This window comes from Dipodomys merriami, unplaced genomic scaffold (assembly GCF_024711535.1).
Source record: "Dipodomys merriami isolate MVZ:Mamm:240054 unplaced genomic scaffold, mDipMer1.0.p SCAF_106, whole genome shotgun sequence".
Classification (NCBI taxonomy): Eukaryota; Metazoa; Chordata; class Mammalia; order Rodentia; family Heteromyidae; genus Dipodomys; species Dipodomys merriami.
Genome location: NW_027202338.1, coordinates 2511499 through 2529042, shown reverse-complemented (window position 1 = coordinate 2529042; position 17544 = coordinate 2511499). Strand labels below are relative to the sequence as shown.

The 17544-nt window shown below is 55.8% G+C and overlaps 1 protein-coding gene across 2 annotated transcripts; it reads left to right on the top strand.

Moving 5' to 3' along the window:
- Positions 1-316: 316 nt before the first annotated feature.
- On the top strand, positions 317-15547 carry LOC138813477 (DNA repair protein XRCC1-like). Of its 2 annotated transcripts, none has more exons than XM_070001921.1 (17): positions 317-493; positions 915-1007; positions 6429-6539; positions 9600-9758; positions 10117-10191; positions 10288-10399; positions 10513-10634; positions 10715-10826; positions 10960-11218; positions 11452-11568; positions 13015-13108; positions 13202-13334; positions 13761-13812; positions 13882-14021; positions 14721-14811; positions 15168-15243; positions 15364-15547. In XM_070001921.1, exons 1-17 carry the CDS (start codon positions 443-445, stop codon positions 15475-15477), a joined length of 1911 nt encoding a protein of 636 aa, XP_069858022.1. In that variant the 5' UTR covers positions 317-442; the 3' UTR covers positions 15478-15547. The 2 variants fall into 2 exon arrangements, with proteins under 2 accessions (XP_069858022.1, XP_069858031.1); XM_070001930.1 differs by lacking the exon at positions 317-493 and adding an exon at positions 668-705.
- Positions 15548-17544: the final 1997 nt, after the last annotated feature.

The following is a 17544-nucleotide window of genomic DNA, read 5'->3' as shown; positions in this document are numbered from 1 at the left end:
TTCGCAGACTTCCGTTTGATTGGTGGCGATATCATCCAATGAGAACAGGGGATTTCTTCCAGGCACCAATCCCCGTGGACACTCCTGTTGCTACGCGCCCAGCAATCATGGCCTTGACGTCATCAGAAAACTCGTATAGAGACTGGTGGGATTCGGAGGAAGGCGGGGCCAAGGGAGAAGGTTGTTGCTAGGGAACGCAACGCGTCTGAGCGGAGAGACGTGACTGGGCATGCGCCGTGGTGACGTAAGCGCCGGCGCGCCGCTGTTTGAAAGGCCCATAGCCTCGCGCGCTTGCGCACTGAAGCCCGCGCGAGAGGCAACATTTCCCCCCCCATTCCCCGCCTTCTCTGCTTCCCCCCTCCCCCCAAAAAAAGGAAAAACAGAGCAAAAAAAACAACGCCGACCCTTCTTCTGCCAGTCCCGGAGAATCCACGGTTTTGACATGCCGGAGATCCGTCTCCGCCACGTCGTGTCCTGCAGCAGCCAGGACTCGGTGAGGGACTGGCATGGTGGTGGCGGGCGTGGAGGGGTGCGGGGGGGGGGGGGTGTTAGAAGATGGGAGGGAACTCACGAAAGGGGTTTTGTGAGAGCTTCTGAGGTGTAAAAGGGGAACTTGGTAAAGTCGAAGGGAGGGTGATGGGTGAGGAACTTTCAGAGGCCCTAAGTGAATTCTGGGAGCAACGTGGAGTTTGGGAACTTTGCGGGGTGGGGCGTCTGGAACTTTCAGAGAAAAAAAGGAGCAATAGGAGAACCAGGGAAAGGAACTTCAGGGGAAACCCGAGGCAGAATGTTTGTTGGGGGTGTGGGGAGGGAGATCGCCGAGGCTGTGGTAGACTCAAAGGAATACTCTTGAGAATTTGGAGCCTAGGGGTCTCGTCTGTGCCCTAATTCTCGTTTCTTACTCCTGTCTACAGACCCACTGTGCAGAAAACCTGCTAAAAGCAGACACTTACCGGAAATGGCGGGCTGCCAAGGCAGGCGAAAAGACTATCTCCGTGGTCCTGCAGGTGATCCAGTCCTCCCACCTTCTTCCTCCCATATCCCCCTTCCTTCTGCTTCCTCTGCCTCCTCCCCCACCCCCACGCCTTCCTCCTCCTTCCATGCATAGGGCTTGAACATTCACAGGGGTAAGATTCCGCTCAGCCAACTGGCTTCAGGTCCAATCGCTTTTTTTTCTTCTGGGCCTCAGCTTCTTTCTCAAGAAAACGAGTGTGTATGCCTCAGGAAGGAGAAAAGAGACTCATGGATCAGGCCCAAGATGACCCTAGAAATCATCAGCCATGGGTGGGGTGCTTCTTCCTTCTGGACCTCAGTTTCCTCATCTGAAACAGAATGAGTCATGACCATGTACCTTCTAAAGTCAATAGGAGCCAGGCTGAAAGGTGTCCAGGAAGATCATTAAGCAAATTGAGTTATGTTCACAACACTGGCGATTGAACTCAGGGCCTAACTTGGGACTTACTACTGGAGCCACACTCCATGTCCTTTAGTTTGTTTCTTTTTCATATAGGTCTTCCAAATAAGGTAACTGGGACTACAGTTGTGTACCACCTGGCCTACACATCAGCTGCATCTTCGTCTTCTTCCTTCTTTCTTCTTTGTTTTGGCCAGTTCTGGGGACCTTGCACTCTTATTCAGCTTGCTTGCTTTGCTGGTGCTCTACCACTTGAGTCATACCTCCTTTTTTGTCAGTTGTGGGCTTTGAACTCAGGGCCTAGGTATTGTCCCTGAGTCTCTTTGTGCTCAAGGCTAGCTATCACTTGGGCCACAGTACCACTTCCAGTTTTTGAGTAGTTCATTGGAAATAAGTCTCATGGGGACTTTTTTCTCAGGCTAGCTTCAAACCATGATCCTGAGATCTCAGCCTCCTAAGTAACTAGGATTACATTTGTGAACCACTGGTGCCTGACTCATGCCTCCTTTTTACTGGTTAAAAATTCTGTTTCTGCCCAGGCTAGCTTCAAAACCTTGATTCTTAGATCTGATTAGATCTGAGCCTCCTAAGTAGGTAGGACTACGGGCATGAGCCACCAGCACCTGGCTTCACCTTTATTTATTTTTTTGTCAGTCATGGTCCTTGAACTCAGGGCCTGGGCACTGTCCCTGAGCTCTGTCACTCAAAGGTAGTGCTCTACCACTTTGAGCCACTTCTAGTTTTTGGGTGGTCAGTTGGAGGTAAGAGTCTGGAGGACTTTTCCTGCCCTGGCTGGCTTTGAACTGAGAGCCTCAGATCTGAGTCTCCTGAGTAGGTAGGATGACAGGCATGAGCCACCAGTGCCCGGCTTCCAGCTTTATTTTAAAATGGGGAAACAAGTCTAGGGAGGGGAAATGAGTGGCCAGTTCAAGCCATCATCTCTAGAATACTAGCTGGGTTCTGAGTGCTTTCTGCACACATTCTTCACTGAATCCACACCTCAGCCCTGTGGATTGGGGTGGGGGAGGCAAAGAAGAAAAGATGATTTGCCTTGAGATGGCTCTACACTTCCAAAGAGGCTTTGCTGACAGGTCCAAGGAGCTGATAGGAGAAAGAGGGCTGAATGCCTTTTAAGTATCTATTTGTGGCCTGTGTGTTTTACCTGTATGTGACCATTAACAGACTACAGTGCTTCAGCTTGAGTTCATTGGTACTTTAAACTACATTTTTTTTTTCATCATTCTTCTTTGACTTTACATACTGGCTTGAGCCAGCCACCAAGCCACACACCCAGCCCACAGGCCATCCATCCTTCTCTCTGTCAGCTACATTCCTTAGTCTTGAATGGAGGAGTGTTGGTGTGGGGGGAAGGTGTACATGATTGTGTCTGATCCTGAATGTGTTCTTGTTGATAGAGGTGAGGCTCAGGTGGTAGTATACCAGCCTTGAGTGAAAAAGGCAACAGAGGGTTAGAGGCCCTGGGTTCTAGCAGGAAAAGAAAAAATAACAACAGCTGGCAGTCTTCATACCTCTTATGATTCGATTCATTGAATCCTCATAAAACCCTGTGACCCAGGCTCTGTTATTATCTGAATTTTACAGATGAGGAAACTGAGGCTCAGGCGAGTTATGCAACCTGCCTGAGAGCCAGTCTTTTAAGTGTAAACAGATCCGAGTTGCCGATAATTTCATTTTGGGACCTGGATTCAAAATCCACATCTCCCATCTTCCTCCCTCTGTGGCCTCAGGCGTTTTCTCTCTCTCTCTCTCTCTCTCTCTCTCTCTCTCTCTCTCTCTCTCTCTCTCTCTCTCTCTCTCTCTCTCTCTCTCTCTCTCTCTCTCTCTCTCTCTCTCTCTCTCTCTCTCTGCCTGTTCATTGAGAGTAATGACATCCAAGCCCAGAGCTGTTGTGGGATCTGCCTGTTCATTGAGAGTAATGACATCCAAGCCCAGAGCTGTTGTGGGAATTTGGTGACATGATGTCTGAAGAAGGGATCTGTCAGCACGTGGGTGTTTATACAAAGGGAGGGACTTATGATTTTACTGTGGGGCTGTCAGTGTCAGGCTCTCTGATGATGGTGGTGATCCCAGGAGATACCATGTGATTCTGTTAACTCAGCCACAATGGGAGCAGAGAAGATGGGGGAAGAAGAGACAGGACATGGGGTGGGGGCTGCGGTAGGGAGGGGATGGGGGAAGAGAGGCAAAGCATCGCATTTTCGGGCCTGGGAGAAAGTGGGGGTATTGTAGCCATCACCAAAGTGAGAAACCCAGAACGAAAACAACTTGAAAAAGGGCTGCACTCTGGGATGTCCAGTTTTGGTTGTTCAGTTTTTGTTGGTCCATCATGAGGCTTGAACACAGGGCATGGGTGCTGTGCCTGAGCTCTTCTGCTCAAGGCTAGTGCTCTACTACTTTGAGCCACAGCTCAACCTCCAGTCTTCTGGTGGTTTATTGGAGATAAGAGTCTCATGGACTTTCCTGCCCAGGCTGGCTTTGAACTGCAATCCTCAGATCTCAGCCTCCTGAGTAGCCAGAATGACAGGTGTGAGCCACTGGCGCCTGGCTTAGGTTGTCCAGCTTTGATGGGCCTCTAGGACTTTGAAGAAGTGACATCCAGGAGGCCGAGGTGGAAGTTTGCATCAGGGAAGCTGATAGACATCCAGGAGTGGACGGGTTCATTTGTTCATTCAGCCTCTCATTCATTCCATGAGTGTTTATGAATGCTTTGTGTAGACCAGGCTGTCTGCCTTAGCTTCCAGGCTGAAGAAGTGGGCGCCATGAAGCAAATGTATTCAGCCCTATGGACCTTTCTGTCAGTGGGGAAAGACCACAAACAACTCGGCACATGGACTGTCAAATTGGAAGTGAAGGTGTGGCTCAAGTGGTAGAGTGCCACCCTTAAGCGAAGAAGCCAAGTAAGCATGAGGCCCTGAATTAGAACCTTAGTATTGATGTAGGTGTGCAAACACACACACACACACACACACACACACACACACACATACAAATAGAAGTTTATCAGATCATAGTCACTGAGAGGGACTTCAACAATTAAGGGGATTGGAGGTCTCTGGCTGGGGAGGACAGGAACCAGGGCTTATTTTGTTTTTTGTTCCGTTTTTATGGGGAAGGCTCAGAGGGTTTCCCTGAGCAGAAATGCTTAAAGAAAGCAAGCTGTCCTTCTATGCTGACAGGAGACAGAGATGGCAGAGCAGGCGGTGCCCTGCACTTTGGAGCCCCAGCAGGGAGTAGGGATAGGGGCTGAGCTAATGGGGTGCAGGCGGAAGCTGTCCAAGATACTCGAGGACTGAAAAACCTTGTCAGGACTCGTCCTTCTCCTCCACTCGATACGGGCACCGGAGGCTGAGCAGAGAGAGACAGTCTGATTTGATGGTTATAGGAGCCTGCGGGGTCTGAGTTGGGAATAAAATTCAGGGTGGGGTGCAATAGCAGAAGGCAGCCCCCCCTTCCCACCCACACACATAGGAGACATTTGGAAAATGCCAGGAGTCCCCTAGGCCAGGGGGCTTGGAACTCTGAGGAGCTAAGTTGTGTTCTTTACAAGCTATGCGAGGGGAGAGATCTGGGCCACCTGCTGGCCAGTTGGCTTCTCTGGGCTTCCCTGCTGCGCGTGCATTCTCCAATCTGTTCGTGTTACACAACCACCTAGGCCTCGCCCCTGGGGTGCGGCCCTCTGCCCTGCTCGTGATGGCCCCACACAACATTTATTTTGTTTGCTGTGGCCACAGGAGGCCTTGTGATAAACCCGTCACCTGCTCCCAGACAGGGCGTTCAGCCTGGGTGCCAGCCATGCCTGGCCTGGAAGGGATGGCCGGGTGGGTCCCCTGGGAGCCCTGCCACGCGTGTCACCATGGCAGCCATCTTGAGCCAGGTCCAGCAGCTCCATGGCACATGACTTGCTTTCGGGGACCTGCTGGCTTTGCGATCACTCCATTTGCCACAGTGAAGTTGGTGACACGCATGTTGCTAAGCACGCATGTGAGGGTTGGACCCCAGACTGGAGCCAGGCACCGCCACAGCCAGATCCGTTAGCAGACCTGCTAGGCCTGGCTCCCTTACACGCCTGCTGTCACTGACCCTGCCCTGCTTCTTGTCAGCACACATTTCCTTTGGTCTCATTTGAATTTTCTGCCAGTAGAGTCACAGTATTTCCTGTTTCATATCTGCTTTTGTTTTGTTTCATTTTTGTGCTGGTTCTGGGGCTTGAACTCAGGGCCTGGGCACTGTCCCTGAGCTTTCTTTGCTCAAGGCTAGCATTCTACCACTTGAACCACAGTGCCACTTCCGGCTTTTTTGGTGTTTAGTTACAGATAAGGGTCTCACAAACTTTCCTGCCTGGGCTGGCTCTGAACCTCGAGCCTCCAATCTCAACCTCCTGAGTAGCTAGGAATGGCAGGCGTGAACCACTGGCCACCAGCTTCATGTCTATTTTTGGGTTTCACCGTGTATTGTACTCTGTGGCGTGGCAATTTCCTCTGTAGTCTTTACTGTTCAAAAAAGAAAACCTGGAAGCTGGGTATGATACAGCATGCCTGGGATCCCTATACGAAGGAGGCTGAGGCAGGAGGATCCAGAGTTCGAGGCCAGCCTGGGCTACATAGAGAGGTTTGTCTCCATTTAAAAAAAAAAAAAATGAAGTCTCTCTACCTCCATCTCTGCGTGCTCCTTCTCCTCAGCCCTGCTACTCTGTTCCTTGTTCCTGAGGTGTTCCTTCTTATGGAAGAGAGGTGAGGCTTCGAGGGCCGGCAAGGCCTGCAACTAGAGGTCTCTGCCCTAGGAATCAGTGAACACAACCAGGCGCACCCTGCCCCGCTGTCCATCCCGTGTACCTGCCCCTCCATCAGGGAGCTTCCAGGGGGAGAGTGACACCACCCAGCCATGGTCCCCAGTGACCCTGGGGTGACACTGCACAGACCTGGTGGGCCGGGAGGGGGTCCTCCTTTGAGCCGGCACACAGCGGGCTCTCACCATGGCTCTTCTCCACCCGCAGTTGGAGAAGGAGGAGCAGATCCACAGCCTGGACATTGGCAATGACGGCTCGGCCTTCGTGGAGGTGCTGGTGGGCAGCTCAGCAGCCGGGACCAGCGAGCAAGACTATGAGGTGAGCAGGTGTCCTGGCTGGCCTCAAACTGTGAACATCCTGTCTTTGCCTCCCAAGGGCCAGGATTATAGGTGTGCATCACCACACCCAGTTGGATTCTTCATTGTTTGGGATGCCTCTGTTAGCCGTTTTATTTGTGACAAATATTTACAAGAAGGAATGTCTGCTACCTGTTACTTTGTTGTGAATATTTTAAAAAGTAGCTCAGTAGCCAGGTGCAAGTGGCTCATGCCTGTCATCCTAGCTACTCAGGTGGCTGAGATCTGAGGATCGAGGTTCAAAACCAGCCGGGGCAGGAAAGTCCATGAGACTCTTACCTCCAATGAACCACCAGAAAACCAGAAGTGGCTCTGTGGCTCAAGTGGTAGAGTGCTCGCCTTGAGCTGAAGAGCTTAGGGACAGCGCCCAGACCCAGAGTTCAAGCCCCATGTCCAACCAAAAAAAAAAAAGGCATAATGTGGTTGTTGGGAGGAGGGTACTGGGTTTAAACTATGGTGCTAGGCAGGTCCTCTTACCATTGAATCTTGTCTGCAGCCCAGCACAGTCCTTCTTTAACTTCTTTTTCCTTTTTCTTTTCCTTTGTGCCAGAACTGGGGCTTGAACTCAGGGCCAGGGTGCTGTCCGTTTGCTTTTTTCCACTTAAGACTGGCACTCTGCCACTTGAGCCATAGCTCTACTTCCAGAGTTTTTGGAGATAGTTCTTGTGGATTTTCCTGCTCAGGCTTACTTCAAACTACAATCCTCAGGTCTCAACCTCCTGAGTAGCTAGGATTACAAGCACGAGTCACTGTCGCCTGGCTCTTTAACTTTTTTTTTTTTTTTGTCGGTTGTGGGGCTTGAACTCTGGGCCGGGGCGCTGACCCTCAGCTCTTTAGCTCAAGGCTAGCGCTCTACCTCTTGAGCGACCGTACCACTTCTGGTTTTCTGGAGATAAGAGTCTCACGGTCTTTCCTGCCTGGGCTGGCTTTGAACCGGGATCCTCAGATCTCAGCCTCCTGAGTAGCTTGGATTACAAACATGAGCCACCAGTACCTGGCTCCTCCTTTTCCTCTTCTTCCTCCTCTTCCTTCTCCTCCACCACTACCACCATCATCATCACCACCTCTTCTTCTCTTTCTCCTTCTCCTTCATCTCTGATTTTCTGGCTGGCTCATTAACAAAATGTTGGCTGGATAAAAATAAAACTACTGTGACAAAGAGTTTAGGAGTCAAAGTGAACAAACCTGTTTCCTGCCAGATGTGTTTTCTTCTTGCAGTAGTTTTTAATTGAAGTGTATTTTGGATTGTGTACATGCACAGTCAATGCCTGTAAAATCAAGTTCTGTACCATGGATCAGACAGGACAGGCTCACCCTGCACCAGCCCCCAGGGAGACAGACCACAGCTAGTTCTTTTAACAGAGAGAATTTAACACAGGGATTTAGAAATTAGGTGCTGTTGCATGGCTAAGGTCTGGTGAAGGGACAATATGGGAGCTCCCACCCCTGGGTAGAGGACCAAAGAGAGGCAGGACTGATTGAAACAGAGGACCAAGTGTGGGGGTCTGGTCACCAGAAGCCAGGATTCAGACTTTGAGGCGTTGCTTCCCCAGATGTTGCTGTACCCAAAAGAGAGTCTTGGCTCTGAAGGTGTGCTAAGCTGTAAACTGGGTTCACTCAGGGCCGTGGGAAGGGGCTGCCCCAGGGGGAAGCCCACCTGGGGTTTAGCTGGGAGTCATCTAGCCTGCTAGCCACCCCCACAAAGCCGGCCTCCTCTCACCAGCCCCCCTTACTGGCAGGACCTGGCAAGCCCGCCTCTCGCCAGCTCCGCCTACTGGCAGTGCTTGCAGTGCACAGCTGGCCTGCAGCAATGTGAGTTTTCTTTTTTTTCCCCAGGCAAAGCTCACATCCCAGAGCCAATTGGGTCTGAACAGAGAAACACTCCCCTAATAGTTGACACTGCTCCCCTGCCTCTCCTGCCTCTTTGGAGGATGCATCCTCATTTCTGTCTGCCTATGCTCCTCCTGGCCTTCCTGCCAGCTCCGTGTTCCACTTCCAAAAGATGCTTAAATACTGTACCAGTCTCTGACCATTCTCCACAGGAGAGTTCCCTGGCCCATGAGGCCCTCACGTCACCTGATCTTGAAGACTCCCTGGAAGAGTATAGAGAAGGGCCATTCAGATCTGTGGGTTAGGACCACCCACCTAGACTGCAGGATGACCCAGAAATCCCACCCCTGGTGGGTGAGATCAGGGCAGGAAGGAAGTCAGTATGCCACAGAGATGGCCGCACCCCTGTGTCTATTACAGTAACAAAAGCTACAGAAACAACGGAGGGTCCACCGGCAGAGGGTGGAATCTGGAATGGAGAGGAACAGCTAGTGGGGGTGTCACGAGGGGGAAAGTACTGTCTAGTGTCCCTGAATGCAGGAGGGCAACAGGCCAGCAGCCATTCATTGTAAATCTCAACATAGCTGGTAGAAGGCTGGGATGTGGTCCACGGGGCAGAGTTCTTGGCTCTGAGTTCAAACCTCAGAACTGTCAGAAAAAAAGAAATAATCAAAGCTAGTGCTGGTGGCTCATGCCTGTCATCCTAGCTACTCAGGAGGTTAAGATCTGAGAATTGCATTCAAAGCCAGCCCAGGTAGGAAAGTCCGTGAGACTCTTATCTCCAATAAACCACTAGAAAACTGGAAGTGGTGCTGTGGCTCAAGTGGTAGAGCGCTCTCCTTGAGCTGAAGAGCTGAGGGACAGCACCCAGGCCCAGAGTTCAAGCCCCATGACTGACCAAAAAAATAAAATAAAAAAATCAAGTAGCTAACAGAGGCTTTGATATTCCCAGTAAAGGAACAGTGACACCTGAGTGGAGTATTGAAATGTCACACAACACCCTGTTAAGATGTCTGCGTATATTTAAAGTCCCTTGGAGGCTGACCCATTGGAGGTCCAGAAATGTGGGCACTGAAGCTGGTGACCTCCCTCTCCTCTGCCCGGGCTGCCTCGGCCTGCACCCCCTCGCCCAGTCCCTGGGTGGTATCATTGGAACCATCCTGATTCTCATCCCACGTGTCCTTCCACCCAGGTTCTCCTGGTCACCTCGTCCTTCATGTCCCCTTCCGAGAGTCGCAGTGGCTCCAACCTCAACCGCGTCCGCATATTTGGGTCTGACAAGTTGGTCCGGGCCGCTGCAGAGAAGCGCTGGGACCGTGTGAAGATTGTGTGCAGCCAGCCTTACAGCAAGGTGCCCAGGGAGCGGCCGGGGCCTAGGGCCTGGGGCGGGAGGAGCCAGGGCCGAGGCTGAGTTCCCCAGGGCTGGGTGCAGTGAGCTGCTAGGGCCCTTTGGGAACATCCTAGGCTCCCCGCAACATCTGCCCCTGCCTCCAGCGGCAGAGGGACACGCCCGTGGAGGTTTGTGTTCTGGAAGTGGCCCAGGCCAGAAAGTGGATTGGGTGGGCCAGCCAGCCAAGTTCAGTGTATCATCCTCATCATCAGCCTCATTGTCAGCCTCGTCAGGCCTCCTGTCTGCTCCAAGTGAAGGGGTCTTGGGGGCCCGGCCCTGTCCAGGCCTGACACCCCGGCTCCCACCCCTGCTTCCCCAGGACTCCCCCTACGGCCTTAGTTTTATACGGCTTCACAGCCCCCCAGACAAAGAGGAGACCGAGGCCCCTGCCCAGGTAAGCTTCCCCCCTCTCCCCCCAGAGCCGCTCTCCCTAGCTCCCCACGCCACCTGCCTGCAGCCTTCCCACCCCACTGACCTTGCGGGAACTTAGAAGGGGACCGTGACCAAGCTTGGCCAGTTCAGAGTGAAGGAGGAGGACGAGAGCGCCAGCTCCCTGCGGCCCGGCTCCCTCTTCTTTAGCCGCATCAGCAAGGCGTCCCCAGGTGCGTGTGAAAACCACAGCGCCAGACCCCCGGTCGCTGCCCGGTGCTGTGGGGGCGATGCCAGGTCCCCAGGCCGCGGGTCTTTCATCCTGGGTCCATTTCTCCCTCTGTAGCCACCTCCAGCGAGCCTGCCGGGCCCAGCTACGCTGCAGCCACACTGCAGGCCTCGAGCTCCGCCGCCGCCACCGCCGCCTCCGCTTCTCCCACGTCCAAGGCTGCAGGCAGCGCCTCCAAGGTGAGATCAGGAGCCGAGGGGGGAGTCGGGGAGGAGAGACACCGGAGTCCTCAGCCTGTCCCCCACCCCGCCGCCCTCAGCCTCAGGAGCCCCCCAAAGGGAAGAGGAAGTTGGATTTGAACATAGAAGAAAGGAAGGCCCCTAGCAAGCCATCAGCCCAGCTTTTGTCACCCACCCTCAAGAAGCCCAAATGTGAGCACCTTGTTTGCCTCGGGGCTGGGCTCCGGGGTCCTACTGGGTCTGAGGGAGGAGGCTGGGGCCTGGACCGCTGGGTCTGAGGGAGGTCTGCTAACAAACTAACTGAATCTCCCCTTTGGCTCTGCAGTGCAAGCTCCCACCCGGGCCCCAACTGCAGGCCCCGTGTCCACCCCAGTGCCGGCCTCTGTACCAGAGAAGCCTCGGGGAGAAGGCTCTAAGCCCAAGGTCGCCCGGGCCGGCACGCAGGAGCTGGGGAAGGTGCTTCAGGGCGTGGTAGTGGTGCTGAGCGGCTTCCAGAACCCCTTCCGCTCCGAGCTGCGGGACAAGGCCCTGGAGCTGGGGGCCAAGTACCGGCCAGACTGGACCCCGGACAGCACCCACCTCATGTAGGCCTGTGCCCTCCCTGGAGCCTGTGTCCCCCTCCATCTCACCCTCCCCTCCCTGCCTCCCCCTTTACTTCTGTTCCTCTGTCCCTTGCAGTCCCTCTGCAGCCTCTGCCTGCTTTTTTCTCTGGTCTTGTTTGTTTTCTCTTATTCTCTCTTCCTCCCTCACCCTTCCCTCTTCCCCTGCGCCCCTCAGATCACAGCTAACTGACGTCCCCTCTTCTGTCCCCCACCAGCTGTGCCTTTGCCAACACCCCCAAGTACAGCCAGGTCCTGGGCCTGGGAGGCCGCATTGTGCGCAAAGAATGGGTGCTGGACTGTCACCGCATGCGCCGGAGGCTCCCCTCCCGAAGGTGAGCCCCGCCCTCCCTCACCCCTCATCCCAGGACTGCCCCCTCCCACTAGTCCTGAGCTCAGGGGGCCCAGAGTCTGCAGCTTCTATGACAGGGCAGGGCCTGGGACCTGGATGGGTCACAGGACATGGTGACCCGTCCTTGACACAGAAGGAAAAGGAGCTGCCGTGGGGACAGCCATGCAGGGGGTGAGGGGGCACAGACAGCTGTGCGGGGGGGGGGGGGGGGGGGAGGGGAGAGGCAGGCACGGGACAGTTCATTCAGTCCCAGGGCTCTGCATGGCGTCCTCCTGGAAGCTTCTGGCTTGGATGGGGAGCTGGGTATGGTGTAACGTGGGAGAGAGGGCTGGCGTGCGGAGGGGACATCCTGACCCCACCCTGGGGGCAGAGGGGCCACAGAAGACTTCTGAGTTGGGAGAGGCGGTGGGGTCTACCTGGCCTGTTAGTTGCTGCCCAGGGGTGGCTCACACCCGTCATCCCAGCTACTCAGGAGGCTGAGATCTGAAGGCTGAGCTTCAAAACCAGCCTGGGCAGAAAACTCCATGAAATTCTTTTTTTTTTTTTTGGGTCCGGTCATGGGGATTGAACTCTGGGCCTGGGCGCTGTCTTTCAGCTCAAGGCTAGCACTCTACCACTTGAGCCACAGCGCCACTTCCGGCTTTTTTCTTTTTGCTTATGTGGTGCTGAGGAATCGAACCCAGGGCCTCAGGCATGCAAGGCAAGCACTCTACCACTGAGCCACCTTCCCAGCCCTCCATGAAATTCTGATCTCCAGTAAACCAGAAAAAAAAAGCTGGAAGTAGCGCTATGGTTCAAGTGACCGAGCACCAGCCTTGAGTGAAAAAGCCAAGCAAGAGCACGAGGCCTTGAGTTCAAGCCCTGGTTCCAGCCTGCATACAGGTTCTGTTCTGCATCACCCTAAATGACCAGCCACTGCACCGACCTGCATTCAGATGCCATGTTTTTCACCCAGATACCTATAATTTACTTATTTTTTGGTCATGAGACTTGAACTCAGGGCCTGGGCACTGTCCCTGAGCTCCTTTGCTCAAGGCTAGTGCTCTACTACTTTGAGCCCCAGCTCTACATCTGCCTTTTTGATGGTTTATTGAAGATAAGAGTCTCACAGTCTTTCCTGCCCAAGCTGGCTTTGAACCGTGATCCTCAGATCTCAGCCTCCTGAATAGCTGGGATGACAGGCATGAATCACCAGCTAGCTCTCCTGATGTGTAGCTGACTTTGATTTTTCTTCCCTCTGAACTGGGATACTTCTTTCACAAAAGGAGGGGAGGAGAGAAGGTGCTCAGAGTTTGTGGGGTCCTTGGGGCAGGCAGGAGGGACACAGGAGTGCAGTTAAGTATTGTGGCTGCTGCTGCCCAGTGCCCTCTCACCTCTCCCTTGTGACCCGCTGATCTGCCTGTCTGACCCCCCCCCCATTCCTCCCTAGGTACCTCATGGCGGGGCCTGGCTCCAGCAGTGAGGACGAGGGGGGCTCCGACAGCGGCAGCAGTGGGGACGAAGCCCCCAAGCGTCCCCGAAAGGTCTGGAGCCTTGGCAGGAGGAAAGGGGGTGGGAGGGAGCACCAGGGAGGCTGTGGGCAGCCATCCCCATCCTTACCCCATCCCCCTTCTCAGCGTCCACAGACCAAAGCTAAGCCCCCCCAGGCGCCAGAACCCAGCTCACCCCCCAAGCCCCCAACCCCTGAAATGACCAAAGCAGCCTCTCCAGGACCCCAGGAAGATACAGATAGTGAGGAGCAGCCGGCAGGTGAGAGGCTAAGGGAGGGGCGGATCCCTGGCTCTGAGGGAGGGAGCTGGGGGTCTGAGGGAGGGGGCTGGGGTCTGAGGGAGGGGGCTGGGGTCTGAGGGAGGAGGGCTAGGATCTGAGGGAGGAGGGCTGGGGTCTGAGGAGGAGGGCTAGGGTCTGAGGGAGGAGGGCTGGGGTCTGAGGGAGGAGGGCTGGGGTCTGAGGGAGGAGGGCTAAGGCCTGGACTCCTGGGTCTGGGGGAGGAGGCTGGGTCTGAGGGACGAGTGGAGGGTCTGTAAGGTAAAGGTGGAAGGAGAGGGTCACTGGGTGGGGATCACTGGCCCTGGGGTTGGGGTGCTGGGTTGGTTGCCTCGTGCCGCTGCAGGAGTTAGGGGCGGCCAGTTTCCCAGAAGCGCAGGCTGTGTCTGACTGAGCTGCTCCTGGCAGGACAGGACACCGGGGCGGACGAGTCCGGGGACACGGAGGATGAGCTGCGGAGGTGAGCTCAGCTGGCTCGGGCGCGGGGCAAGGGGAGCGCGCGCCCCTCTGAAACCCTCCGCTCCCCCAGGGTGGCAGAGCAGAGGGAGCAGCGGCAGCCCCCAGCGTCCGGGGAGAACGGCGAGGACCCGTACGCGGGCTCCACGGACGAGAACACGGACCGTGAAGACGACAGGGAGTCCCCGGACCTGCCGGTTCCCGAGCTCCCAGGTGGGGCGGCCCTGCGGCCCTCACGCAGCATCGCAGCGGTGCCGTGCCCCCCGCAGCCTGGCATGGTGCCGCGCTGCCCGCTGCCTGCCGGCCGTGCCCACCCTCTCCTGGGCTGGCCCTCCCCTTCAGCTTCCTCTGGGGTGCGATCCCACGTGGGTCCCCCTGGGCCCCCAGTGCCAGCGGCTCTGCCCTCTTGGCCCCACCCTCCCCGGGCCTGTGCCAAGGGCACTGCAGTTCCTTGGGACCTTAGCGGTGGCGCCGCGTGCTTCCATTGTCTTCATCACCAGGCACACACGCGTGCTAGGAGGTGGGGGGCGGGGCCTGCAGAGCCTCTTGGGGTGATGATGGAGGGAAGAGGAGGGAGTCAGGGCCCCGCTGGAGGTGAGATTTGGGCTGCTGGAATAGCTGCCGGCCACACTGCTCACAGGGCAGCACACAGCCTGCAGCACCCCACAGTGGCAGCTGCAAGTGGCTGAGCCCAGGGGACGCGGGGACGAAGCCACCCCGAGGAAGGGCCCGGCCCACATGGGGCTCTGGGGCTGCCAGCCTGCACCGCGCCACCAAAACCAACCTGACACGGTGACCTAGCGTTGCAGCAGGCACAGACACAGAAAGGCCTTCTGGAAGGTTCTGAGGGGCCATCGCATGCCATGAGTGCCCACTCCACGTGACTCAGTCCTCCTCCTCCTCCCTCGACAGACTTCTTCCAGGGCAAGCACTTCTTCCTGTACGGCGAGTTCCCCGGGGATGAGCGCCGGAGGCTCGTCCGCTACGTCACGGCCTTCAACGGGTCAGTCCCGGGGACATGAGGGAGCATCGGGGTTGTGGGGAGGATGGAGAAAGGGCCAGCCAGACTGGGGCCGGAGCGGGGGACAGCCACGCTCACCATGCAGGGCAGCCCTACATGCCCCGCTCCCCCTCAGGCTGCCCCCCTTCCAAGTGGTCCCCTCCACCCGTCTCTAGAATGTGGCACAACATTGGGCCGCTACCACTGAGGCAGGGCAAGGCCAGCACATAGGAGACGGAGGCCCACAGGCAGCTCCAAGGGGACAGAGCCTGGGCCTGGGGGAGGCTGGAGTCTTTGAGAATGACGTGGAGTATGATGTCCCTCATGTGCCCTCTGCCCCTTTTCTCCTTTCCCACCAGGGAGCTCGAGGACTATATGAGCGACCGAGTCCAGTTTGTGATCACAGCCCAGGACTGGCATCCCAGCTTCGAGGAGGTGAGCCTCCAAAGGGCAGAGACAAAGGAACCCCTCGCCCAAACTCGCCCTGCCATCCCCTGCAACCCCTTAGTTACACATTCCTCTGTGTACGCTCCTCCCCCCCCCCCCCCCCCCCAGGCCCTGATGGAAAACCCTTCCTTGGCGTTCGTCCGTCCCCGATGGATCTACTCCTGCAATGAGAAGCAGAGGTTACTTCCTCACCAGCTGTACGGGGTGGTGCCCCAGGCCTGAGGTGCCCTGCCTGCATGTGTTACATACATGTGCGTGTGTGCACACAGGTGCTTAATAAAGAAGACTTGGTTGGGAGAAGCTGCCCCATCTCAATATCACCCCGGGCTCCAAGGGACTTCCACCCCTCCACCAGCCAAGAGGCAGTGGCAGGTCCTCGTGTGGGGCTGCCCCCAGGGCTGTGAACTCCAGACCTAGGAGTTTGGACTCCATAGTGGGAGTGGGGGAGCAGCAGGGGGTTCAGGCATGGACGGCATCAGAGTCTGAGATCCACTGGGCAACACTACAGCCTTGAGATTCTTGCATCTGAGGACCGGCGCCAGCCAGTCCAGCTCCTGAACTTGCCGTCAAAGGACTTGGCTTCCCTGCCCCCCCATACACACTCCGAGGTCCTGGGTTTTGAACTCGGGGCCTGGGCACTGCCCCTGAGCTCTTTCGCTCAAGGCTGGCACTCTACCACTTTGAGCCACAGCATCATTTCCAGTTTTCTGGGGGTTCCTTGGAGATAAGAGTCACAGGGACTTTTCAGCCTGGGCTGGCTTTGAACCATGATCCTCAGATCTCAGCCTCCTGAGTAGCTAGGATTACAGGCGTGAGCCACTTGTAAGGGACATGGCTTGTGACTTGATTTTGGCCACCACCTGCTTGTGCCCACTGTCCTACCTGGACCACGTCTATCTGCACCACTGTGTCCCATGCAGCCATCCTCTGCCAGCTCATCCCCACTAGAGAGTGGGGGAAGGAAGGTGCCAGCCCCTCCCTATACTCCTCTACCACACCCCGGCTCACAGATGGGCTGTGTGTGCAGAGGAGCGCCAAGGCCACCCCAAGACCCCCAAACTGCGGAGCAGGTCTGGGTCTGGGTTTTTAGATGGACTCTGTGTCCGCCCTTCCCCGCCCCCCCAGTGGGGGTCAGGACTCTCCACGTCACTGTAGCACTGGCTGTGTTCCGGCTAGGTACCCCTGTTGATGGGCACAGGACTCCTGACAGTTCTTGGCCACACCATCCACCAGACAGTGAGCAACCTCACCAGCATGCGCTTATAGAAAGAAGCCAGTGCGTGTGCTTTAAATGTCTCAACTCCAGTCACAGGGAACCAAGATGGAGATGCCAAGTTAAATGTATGCCCACCTTCCTCACCAGCCCTGAATACTGCCAGCCCTTCCACCTTGGCCAGGTAAAGCGGTGAGGAGAAGCAGAGCTCAGGACCATGTGGCCACAGTTCCTGGGCTGTTGGTTTACCCAGCATTAACTCTGCCCCTCGGGATGAGCACAGTTCTTCAGCCTTGAGGCCAGCCCTGTATGAAAGCCAGTGTCTGCCCTGCAGAGAGAGGCCAATGCCCACAGGCAGGTTTAGAAAGCCCACTGCTTTATTGATGGGAGCTGGCAGGGTGTGTGCCTCCCTGGTGCTCACTCCCTGTACCCCGGTGAACTCACGGGAGACGTCTCTGGCCACAGGTTTGTGCTGGCCACTGTCCTAGCTGCCTGGCGGGGTGGAAGGGTCATGGAACAGGCAGTGGGCAGCCAGCTTGACGGGTAGGAGAAGGCCTCACAGGGCAACAGTGTGAGCCCTGGAGCAGGGGGAACCAGCAAGTCCTGGGGGGCATCCCCCTTAAACAAGGGGGACCCGGGAGCTGGCGCTGCAGCCAATGACGGGCTGGGCTTCTCTACCAGGGCCTGCTGGGGACCTGGGGGGGACAGGAAGAAGCGGCCAGCCATCTTGGTCTAGTCCTCCTCCTGCTAACTCAATGTTGGAGGCGCTCCTCAAAAGTATGCTAGCACATGAAGTATTTAACTATGGACAGTAAATCTAAGTAATGCCATCTTGGCGTCTTAATAGAAGATGGGGACTCTCAGAACTAGAGGTGATAGGACATTCTGTGGATTGCAGATGTGTCCTGAGTTGTTGAGCTCCAGGAAAGTCTTGCTTCCCCTAGATAATCAGGGTCCTGATGGCCCTGGATTGTTCCCCTGGGTAGTTTGCTTTGCCTATGTGTAACACTTTTGTTAGGTTTAATTTCTCACACTGGTTATATGGTCTTTGCCTTTAAAAGTTTTGTGCAAGACTG

Bases quoted from the DNA above. Each gene is read 5' to 3' on its own strand.
- LOC138813477 (XM_070001921.1), top strand. From the start codon at position 443: ATGCCGGAGATCCGTCTCCGCCACGTCGTGTCCTGCAGCAGCCAGGAC. The intron at 6,540-9,599 runs GTGAGCAGGTGT...CCTTCCACCCAG, and splicing joins CCAGCGAGCAAGACTATGAG to GTTCTCCTGGTCACCTCGTC. The intron at 10,400-10,512 runs GTGCGTGTGAAA...CTCCCTCTGTAG, and splicing joins CATCAGCAAGGCGTCCCCAG to CCACCTCCAGCGAGCCTGCC.